Source organism: Coturnix japonica, chromosome 5 (genome assembly GCF_054131305.1).
Source record: "Coturnix japonica strain WE chromosome 5, WE-NBRP24, whole genome shotgun sequence".
NCBI lineage: Eukaryota > Metazoa > Chordata > Aves > Galliformes > Phasianidae > Coturnix > Coturnix japonica.
In genome coordinates this window covers 35,085,986-35,096,956 of record NC_140667.1, presented here as the reverse complement: position 1 = coordinate 35,096,956, position 10,971 = coordinate 35,085,986, and the positions used below count along the sequence as shown (strand labels likewise).

At 41.7% G+C, this 10,971-nt stretch overlaps 1 protein-coding gene across 5 annotated transcripts; it reads right to left on the bottom strand.

Moving 5' to 3' along the window:
* Nucleotides 1-930: 930 nt before the first annotated feature.
* On the bottom strand, nt 931-10,495 carry PSMA6 (proteasome 20S subunit alpha 6). Of its 5 annotated transcripts, none has more exons than XR_014946682.1 (8): nt 10,327-10,495; nt 7,170-7,264; nt 6,077-6,158; nt 5,675-5,830; nt 3,965-4,143; nt 2,557-2,651; nt 1,818-2,262; nt 931-1,139 (listed from the first exon to the last, which is right to left on the bottom strand). XR_014946682.1 is itself a non-coding variant. In XM_015865020.3 (7 exons), exons 1-7 carry the CDS (start codon nt 10,400-10,402, stop codon nt 1,082-1,084), a joined length of 741 nt encoding a protein of 246 aa, XP_015720506.1. In that variant the 5' UTR covers nt 10,403-10,495; the 3' UTR covers nt 931-1,081. The 5 variants fall into 5 exon arrangements, 1 of the variants encoding a protein (XP_015720506.1); XR_014946681.1 differs by having other exon boundaries at nt 1,818-2,100; XR_014946680.1 differs by having other exon boundaries at nt 1,818-1,948.
* Between the last annotated feature and the right edge of the window lie 476 nt (nt 10,496-10,971).

The window sequence follows — 10,971 nt, the reverse complement described above, 5'->3', positions numbered from 1 at the left end:
GAGGCCTTCCCAGAGGTCTCAGAAATCAAAGAGACTTTTAGAGCAATGAAAACCAGTACCAGTGGTAAAAAGAAGAAAGAAGGTAAGGGGCTAAGTCATATTAGCTTGGTGCCTTTCCAGGAGGACTTTCATGTCCACCCAACAGTGACAAGCATCTAGTCATCTTCCCTTTCTCAGTCTTTCCTCCATCACCTCCCTGTTTGCATGGATATTGAAAACTCTTCAATTCTAACAAAACAGGAAAGCAGTTCCCTTCACTTTGACTCAAGTTCTTCACTCTTAAGTTTCCTCCTAACCTAGAATCTTTGAAGGTGTGAGGAGAATTGCTTGCCACAGACACTCATGTTGATGGATCTTTTCTGTTGGCCCCGTCCACCCAAACACTGACTTTGGATTGCCCAAAGACGCCAGCCAGGTAAGTGACATCCAGAATCTCAAAGCACACACCAGAATCTGTTTCCCCTAAGTGAGTGCTGGCTTCAGATCTGTTCAATTGTAGCAGACATCTCTTAATATTTCTTCCCCCTTCCCAGTCAAATGTGTGTGAAGGAATGCATGGGGAGTTACAGCTCAAGTTTTTTCTTCAGCTTTTGTTATACTTTCTCATACAAACCTGAGCAAATTCTCAGGTTTAAAATTATGATCCTCTTAATGTTCCCAGGGATAGAATAGTAATGTTATAAGACTTTCAGCATCAGGGGAGAAGAAAACAAACGGAAATGTAACAACTATCAAGACATACACCATAATCTGATACAAAACATTATGCTTGGAGTAAAATAGCTCAAATGGAAAATACAGAGCTGAGGATAAAATTTATGTTAAGATAAAATTAACAGGCAAATAATCACCACAGAAACATTATGTCATGTATTTTGATGAGAACTTCATAAAACAAAGATTAAAAACACATTAAAAGGAAACATCGAGTATTTCAAAAACCTCTGTTTTATTTGTACAGAGTAAAATACATTGTATTGTGAACATCATTTTCATTCCATAACCGAAAGCCATTATTAAGTGTCTTCTTTTCACCAAATACCCTGGTCAGAAGCACAGACAATGGAAATAGGAAAGCTAATTAGTCTCTCTCTGCCAGAGCTACAAGGTGCATGTCAATCTCTGTTTCTGTAAGGATCCTGAAAGAACAAAAAGAAATCCTGAATAGCTTCAATGATTCTTCCCCTTAAACTCCAACCCAGCATCTATTCAAATCGGTTTTATACATTTCAGCCCCTTAAAGCCCTGCTGCCAAGGCCACAAGCCAACATTTCAACTGTTTTTGAAAAACAAAGGAAGAATCAAAGACACTAAAGAGCAAAGTAGCAAGAGGTAGAAAAAGAATAGGTAATTTCTCCTGTGCAATACATTTGCAAGCTGGGACCTGGTGAAAATAATGGGTATGGTAATTAGTGCAATTACTCCAAGGAATACACATGTTTTTATAACCCATCTTTCTAAAAAGGACATGACTGGTAAATAAGTTTGGCAGAGGGGTAGCACTGGAAAAGGGATAATTCAGCTCTTGTATGCTTTTTCAGAAATTCTGTTGTTCTAAACATCCATTATCGAACGTAAATTCATGCATCAACACCATATAACTTTATACACACTAAAAAGCACTCAAAAGTTTGCAACTGTAGGGCTCCAAGGTTTGAAGCCTCTCTCCAGTCCTCACCTGCTAAATCTTTAGACTAAAATAGCAGAGGACTTATTCCCCACCAAACTGTTCCTCAGCTTTTTTGTTTTATTTTGATGAAAAAACAAACCATGAGACAATGAAAGACTCTATGGTGAGCCTGACCAGTAACACATACCTAGAGGGCCTTTTTGCATTAATCAAAATGTCTCAAGATTTATTCTTCCATTCTTTCACGAATTCTTCCACAGCTGTACCATATGCTGTGAGGAGGCTGTCCAGCACGCTGCATCTAATGTGAGGCACAGCCTGCAGCAGGAAGATTTCCAGGTATTGTCTGCTTAAGACTGACCCCGTAACCATGCTGCACACACAGGGCTGCACTCCAAATCAGACAATAGTGGAGGCAGCAGGGAGGAAATGGCAGGTCTTCCTTTCACAGTGGGTTGGAACGTGTTGTACTTGGAAAGTAAACGTTCAGCCAATTTCAAATCACTGCAGTGATTTCAAGTCCAGAATATTTTAATCTTGTCAAAATAACTGCATTAATTGTCATATTGATAGTAGACTCCAGATACCAGTACAAACCATGCTTTACATTCTTTTAAGCATTAAAGAAACATCTAGAACAGACATAACAAGATTCTGATCACCAAACAATACTCTTTTTACAAGACCGGATTCCTTAGCCAGTTTAAATACTTCAAAACAGCATCTTTTTTATTTTTAATTTATTATTTGAACAACGTCTTTCATGCATTTTGAAACTACAAGTAAAAAATAAAACAATCAGAAAACAAACCTCAAACTTCAATTAATGACATTTTCTGAACTTACCATTACACAAGAAGTTAAAACAAATTGCACATAGCCAGAGAAATACACCAGGTTTTATAACAGTGATCACAATCACTTACCTGAACTTCGGATTTTCCACTGTGACTACACCAACTTCTATTTCTGAGGGTTTGAAATCAATGGATAGTACAGTAGACAGGCATGTTATTGCTGTCTGAAAGGTGACAAAAAACTCTATCAATAAACAGAAAGAGCTAAGGCATTTTTAGTAGATCTAGCATTAACAATTATCCTCTCTTCTAGTTTTATTTCCTTCCACCTCTAAACCTCAGCTGTAAAGTTTCAAATAGTTTTCATTTGGTACATATATACTGCCTTTCCAGTTCTCTCAAGGAAGTTCAACCTACAAAAACCAATGAATACATTTTCTTACCAGGAAAAAAAAAAAAAGACAAAACCAAAACCTTTATCAGGCAAAGATTAACATCCCAGGTCCCAAGGACAGAACACATTCCCTAAGTAGCAAACAGATAAAAGCATTACAGTCCGGGATTACTCAAAGCACGTTACTTGTGTGGCTTCCATTTTGGCTTTTTTTCTGGTAACTAAAATTACATTGGCTGTTTTTGGAAGTTGAATTTAGTTAAGACTTAACTTGCATATATATATTTTTTTTACCTTAGTCATCACCTGTTTCAAAAGGTGTTCTTTGCAACCTCACTCATGCTTTGAAGTCGAGTCATAATAATGCTGAAGATGTATTCCTAAAATGATGACTGAGCACAAAAAGCTCTGTAAAGCTGCTATGTAGTCAGATGCTTACCAAATCAGTTATTTTGCATAGCATTCACTTATCTTTATAGAACAGTTTTAACTTACAGCAGGGTCCAATTGCTTTAGATTTTATACCTCATTTATACCATATTTATATATATATTTATTTATACCAGAGACCTAACATTACAAGGGAACAAGACCAGGCAGGAGAAACAGGTGGGCCATACATGAGGACTGCTTAGATAGCTCTCTATGGTGTAGGTGAAAAAGGATAACTATAACACAAGCTCATTAACCCGCTATATAAATAGGGCATGCTTTTATAATGGGCCTTGAACAACGGTTCTCACAGTAGACATAGCATCTGTTGTTCTGTGTGCTGAACTGAAGCAGTAGCACCCATCTTGTTTAAAACATTTTTAACACAGTTTTAAGCACTGCAGAAAAAATATTATTCTGGTATGCCCAGAATCAAGCACTGCAACAACAAGCCACCAACTACAGCAGAAGTGCTACAGCCACAGGTTCCACTTCAGCTAACATAACACAGAAAAAACAGATGAGAAGACTCTAAACGCTTACCAAATATCTTCAAGGGACTTTCTGGTTGAAAAGCTATACTTGCTCTGGCAATAGTACAGAACAATCAGAAAACAGGAAATTCCTAACTGCACTCTTTTGTATCAGAATCCTATACACCACATCATTAAAAATACTTGGACAAACCTTTATGGCCTTCTACCAGCCTACCTCTACAGTTTGTTCATACGTCCAATCAAATTTCTTCTTTACTTTCTTTTCAAGGAAACTGGTCGACTCTGTCTGTTTAACTCCTGCAGCTGTGGCCTTGAATCCACAGTAGTAACCGGCCGGATCACACTTGTACACCTGAGGGCCATGCTCTTCATCAATGCCAATCAAAATCATACCTTGAAGAGAAAAAATGTTAATTATTATTTCCAATATTAATTTATATGTATATTCCAATATTAATTAATAATTATTTTCCAATATTAGCAGTTTCACTGAACCAATTTGATACTTCTCTCCTAAGAAACACATGCATACAAAGCAGTAGATCCTTAGAAGCAAGTCCAATACCTAGACCTGAGACTTCCTCTTTATCTCTCATTTGCCTTTTCTTACCAGTATCCCACACCAGGCATGCAACTCACTTTAGTGCAGACTAGATTTGTGTTATACACAAAGAAAGCTACTCATTAAGCATAGAAATGCTTTGGCCAGCCTCAGTGTGTAAAGAACCACAAAGTCAGGAAATAAATAAGTTCAATCCTGATACAAGGCTCACCCAGCCACAGTTCAAATCCTGTGTATTATATTATATCAAAGAAAAATAACAACAAAAAGAAAGCATCTTATATTGCCTTTAGCTTTACACTTGTGTAACTTTTAAATAGTAGTTGCAGCTATGTCAGCTTCTGAACAGCTACTACTGCAAATGAAAAAGCTGCACAGAAAAAAAGTTCCCTTTCTGTCAGTATCAAAGTATGGGAAGTGCCAAGCAAAGAAATGATTGTTCCTGAACATTACATGTATACAATCATGGGAAAATTTCCCCAACATGAAAATTGTGGTGCAACCCTGAATGCTGCTTTAGTAAGAAGTACTGGTGTCTAGTATGATTACCAGAAGTGACTCATCAGTTCCGACAATATTCTCTCAAAAAATAAAAAAATAAAAAACAACACCAAAACCAACAATAACAACAAGAAACTTAGACTGAATGTTTAACGAAACAGCTATTGAGGAAACATGAAGTCTTCTACCTCAATTCCCAGACAATCTGCCAATATGGCTACACTTTGTTCATGGCCAAGCGTAAGAGAGCGAAAAAAAAGGAAGTCAAAACCACCCTTAACATACAAGGATAACCAACTATGGTAGAAATATAATATTTTTTTTTTATTTAAACATAAGTTATGTTTGCTATTATGAAGAAACATCTATGCAGAAATGTTGACAAATAAAATACTATGTACATCTTCCCTAGAACACACAGAAAACGATTCAGGTGAAAGCATCAGTTAAGCTTATTTTTAGTCTATACACATTAGTTAGATACAAAACAGTTGAAGTCTGCACAATCTGTATTCTCCATATACCCGTGATGCTTATGCAGACCATATATGCCAGTAAGAAGAGTTTCTTCCATTAACAGCCATCACCCTGCAAACAGATCAGGCCCATAAAACTGAAGTAAAATAGCACCATTTGTTTTAAAAGCACTTAAATAATTTACTTAAATTCAGAAGCTCAGCCAGTAGTAGACTCATGCTTTCTATTCAAGACTTCCAAGATTATTCTCACCTGGTTGTTCATCCCTCTCAGTTCCTTGGTTACATTCACGCAATATTACACAATTTGAAAACAGGTGAGAATCTCATATACTTCTTGAAAGATTAAGCAAGAAACAGCACAGACTTCATATGCTATACTTACAGCAACCAAGAGGCCTCATTTCAGCATTCTGCGTATAGACCTGAGAAATATCCGCAATCCTTTTACATAGCATATCCACAGGGATGTCATAGCCATACTTGTACTTCCAGTTAGCAGCCTCATAGCGGGCTCTCTGCACCTGGGATCTGCTGTCAGCTAGAGAGAAAGAGTTGATATTAATGTCACTAACTGTGTACCATATTTATTCCCAGCATTATTTGAGAGAACCACACCCAATTCTAAGTTGTCTTAAAATACATACATGAGAACTAGACAAGTTTTCTAAAGCCAGACTGAGCGAAACAAACTTCCTTGAGTGAATAATTAATTTTATGCAATACACAGTAAATTAAATAGAAATACTGATACTTCAGATACTTAAAAAGATGGTGAATTAAATACCTGTCATTCCTGTCATCACGCAGCCAATATTTTCAGTAATGCTGAACAAATGAGTTACTGTGTTGGAATCCAGTAACTTGTCCTAAAGAAGAAGTAGAAACAGAATCACAGAATATCCTGAGTTGGAAGGGTCCCACAAGGATCACCAAGTCCATCCACCTGGCTCCATACAGGACAACCTAAAATCCAAGCCCTATGTCTGAGAGTGTTGTCCAAATGCTCCTTGACCTCCAGCAGGTTGAGGCCATGCCCACTGCCCTGGGGAACCTGCTTGACCCATCATCCTCTAGTGAAGAACCTTTCTCTAACCCCAACATTACCCTCCCTGTTGCAGCTCCATGTAGTTCCCTCAGGTACTGTTGCGTTACCAGAGAGAAAAGATCAGCACCACCCCTCTGCTCCCTGTGAGGAGCTGCAGGCTACACAAGGCCTCCCCCCAGCCTTCTCTGTTCTGGGCTGAACAAACCAAGGGACCTCAGCTGCTTCTCATACACCATGCCTTCCAGACCCTTCACCATCTTTGCAGCTCTCCTTCAGATGCTCAATATCTAGAAAAGGCTGTCAACTTAAGCATGACCAATACTGAAGTCCTTTTCTACCTGAATAAATTTTGAAAACAAACCAGAAAGACTTGAGTTCCTACTCCATGTTGTCTTCAAACACAGGAGTTTTACCCCTTTGTCATCAGTACAACACCACCGTGCCAAAACACTCATGAAAACATTACTGTTCTATTGGCACACTGGTTCTTTAGTAGGAATTAAAGAAGAGAGATCAGAAAACTGACCTAGGGTAACTCAGCCCTTACAAGTCAGAATGATGTATGCATGGCAAAGTACACCAGACCCTAATCCAAGTTTTAGTTTTACCCCTTCACCAGCTCTAGACAAAACCATTAATGCAGCACTTGGTGACAAAATACACAACTGAGCAGTAAACAAAGCTACAATTCAATATAATCAGAACAAGAACATATCCAAACTGCTGTATTTGTCAATGACAGTAAACATAATCTTAACAGTGCATCACTACACCCTCTATGTCTTTTATTCCTCACTTTCTCCCAGGCCTCCTTCAAAAATAGACTACTTACAGGTACTTTCTTCTGTGTTACAATTACTGCAGAGTCTTTCCCACGAACAGCTACAGACGTAAGTCCACCCTGGTTTATGGCCTTAAAAGCATACTCTAGAAAAATACACAAAAACCACAAAAAGCTCATTAGATATGTTAGTATAAGCAACTCTGACACATCTACACCCCCCCGAAATCTCAGCACAATCTATTAGTGCTTTGTACAGGTATTCCTAGTAGTTTGCCTTTTTCTTCTATTAGAGTACCCAACAATTTGTTTTAAACCAAAATGGTAGTTCTGCACTTGACCAAAACAGTCCAACATTAATCTAATGTAACTGTAAATCTTACACATCTTTTCAACATGTGGGAGCTTTCATGTATTACTACATTGGAAGGATGTAATTTCTTCTGTACACTTTAGTTGATACAGATGAAAACTGAAATAACAGGCAAGGCAGAGAGATTTTAATCTTATCCCATTTTCTGACTTGATACTCAAATACTACAAAGTTTTAGTTTACTTTCTAAAACAAAATCTGTGTACATACCTACGAGAAAGCATTATTCAGACAAACGATTAAAATTCCCTTCACGTGGCCTAAGAAACACACCTCCCTTTATTAACAATTTCAAAAGCCTCAAAAGCCTTTTAAAAATCTTTATCTGGTAATATATAACTACCCTGAGCTTCCTAATACCTAGTCAAGAAGTGAAAGTTCCAGGCACTAACTAGATGTGGATATATATATTTTTTTAATTAGCTATTTCAATGAGGCTGGGATTCAGAACGATCTGCTAAAACTGTATTCTAAAGTGAATGGGAACTGTTGAATCGCAGCCTGAACCGCTGATTGATCACTTGAGGCAAGCACCAGTCAACCATGGCAGCACAGGTGAAGGCAAGTCACCTGTGTGGCCAGGAGGGGTGTATCATGGCTGCACCTGTCCTAGACCCCATTTAAGGGCTGACTGCCACTGAGGAAGGATCTCTTTCTGGAGATCATTCCTCTTAGCGTTTTCTACTGCAAGCCTAGGCTGTGGGTGAGTATTTTGTTTTTGATTGTCTCTTTCCACCATGATAATCTTTCTAACTATAAACCTGTAAAATATCAGCCTAGCCACACTGCTCCTCTAACTGTACATTTGTTAATTGTACATAAAATAACATGAGAAAGAAGGTAAGCTGTTTTAAAAACAACATGAGTTGGTAAGCTGTTTTAAAAGCTGCACTCAGATCTATGGCACAAAGTGGAACATTAGATTTTTCCTCTGTCAGGCAGTGCTTCATAACTGTGCAACTGCCTGAGCACTAGCACAGGCTGCCCAGTGGCTTTGGAGTCTTCTTCTTGGAGATCTTCAGAAGCAGCCTAGATGTGGCCCTGGGCACCCTGCTATGGTTGTCCTTGCTTGAGCAGAGGTTGGAGAAGATGGACCCAGAGGTCTCAGACACTCTCAGCCAGTCTGTGACTCTGACACGTAGGTGTGAGTGGGAATAAGTGCTCTCAAAAACTTTTTCTCACAAATACTGAGAAGTAGGCAGAATGCTGGCATTTTAGTCTGGTATCGCTGTACTGGAAATCTCTATTCTGGAAAAAAATCAGGTTTTAAGACAGCCTTAGAGCAATACATACCTACACCTATCCTCAACAGCACCTGATTAACTGGAATCTAGTATGCATACAGATTCACATGATTCAGAAAGAAAGAAAAAGGCCGGAATCATATAGTTGACCACAAGTAAAGGTAACTCCTGCCCATACTGTGGCTAGATGCTAGCCAGCAGGAACATTAGTGTAGGATCATGTTCAAACTATTAACCTGGCTGCTGGCAGAGTGATCTCATACTTACCTGAGGTTAACTAGCACATTTAAGTACTCATCTCCCCATCTTTCCCGAGCAGACAGGTACTCAAAGTACCTTTAATATAACTTCAGACTGCATGTAAATACTCTCAAACAAACATACAGATACTTCTCAGGCCTGAACAAAAGATATGCAAGTACTGTACATTTCTCATATATCAACTGCTGAATAACAGTTGATGAATGTATACAGGAGTCAGAAACCCTCAATTAACTCTTTGCTACAGGACACAGAAACCATGACCAACAAGTAGTACTGCAGCAGAGAGAGCTACGAAGGTGTTCCAGACCAACTAGCATGTTGGAAGGGCAACTGAAGGCTGTATCCTGTGACTCTTACATGAGATAGCTACTGACCAGTGCAAAAAAGTGTTGTTCCCACTAACCATACATATAAGGCTTACTGTGCAAGTTGCATACAAATACTACAGGTATTAATAAAGAACCTGTATATGTATGTAGTTAGTACAGGTGGCTTTCTACTTATATAAAGACAGCTGAACGTGTGCCATTTCATAGTCATACCTTGTGAGAAGGTCCCTGCAGGACTGCACTGCCTACCCAGGAAGCCTATTCCACACAGACCTCTTCATGAGTAAAACTTATGGTCAGACACAGAATAACCTACTGGGTACTACTGATAACTTCTGCAGACTGATCTCAGCAACTTCCTTTCCTGGAGAACAGATACATGTACAGGTGTGCCATGTAATGCACACACGCTGCTGCAGCTGGGGAAGAGCTACTGGGATCCAGGGAGAGAGCATCAGGATGGTGCTGCAAGAGCAACTCATCTGGCCCGGTCTGAAGATCCTTCAGGCGCAGTGTGGATGAAACTGTCTTTGAGCTACTGAAAATTGGCTACACTGTTACAGAAGCCCCTGAAAGGAGCACCATGAGGCTCTTCTGCAGAACCAGATACTGACCCAGTTCCAGTACGCACTGTCTGGGATAGCCCAAGTCCCATCCCAAACCGCTATTGTATCTCAGACTGCAAAGCACAGCGCTGTAAGTCTAACCAGACTAACGGCAGAAGCACTTAAGGGGCAGCTGAAGCCCCTGGGACGGCACAGAGGCTCTAAAAGCCCCGCACCGCATCGAGGCCGCTCGCAGCCTCCACGCGTGCCCGGCCCGCGGCCGGCCCAGCTCCCTTGGCGGTGCTGCGGACCCAGGCAGGGCACGAACCGGCCCCTCCGTGCCCGGCCCAGGGAAGCACCGCGCTGTGAGCGGCGGCCCGGGACGGCACAGCTCTCCGGCCCGGCCCGTGACGGGGCAATTCAACGGCGACGTCCCCGGGGTTCGGCACCCACCGACTTGGTAGAGGCGGCCCTCGGGGGAGAAGATGGTGATGTGGCGGTCGAAGCCGGCGCTGGAGCCTCGAGACATGGCGGCACTGCGGGCGGCACGGCACGGCACAGGGGGTCAGCGTGCGGGACCCACCACCACCGCTACGGGCCGCCGACGGAGCGCTTCCGGGTCACTGCAAACGCGCAGGCGCACAAGGACTCGCAGCTCGCGCCCCGTCACGCTCCATCCTTAGCACTGCGCATGTGTGACAATGCAGAGCATGCGCAGTGCGGCCGGGAGCGGGGTCATGGCGGAGTGAGGGGCGGCGGGTGGAGCGAGAGGGACACGGGGGTTGGGGGGAAGGAGGGGAGCGGTACGTGACATGGCGCCTCCGCCGGACGGTGCGGGAGCCGCCAAGGTGCGGCCTGGAGGAAAGAGCGGGGAAGGTCGCGGTGCTGCGAGAATACCCGGGGAACGAGAACAGCCCCGGTGTGAGCAGCAGCCCCATGGCTGTGCCAACAAAGCGCCCAGCGTGCTGCTGGATGGGCGTCATTGTAAAACACGAGCGGGACCACAGGCGGGTGGGCGCTGCTGAGCGGTCACTGCTCAGTGTTTGAGCGCTGCCTCCGTCGGCGTCCGGAGCGCAGGGAAATCCCCGTTCAAACCGA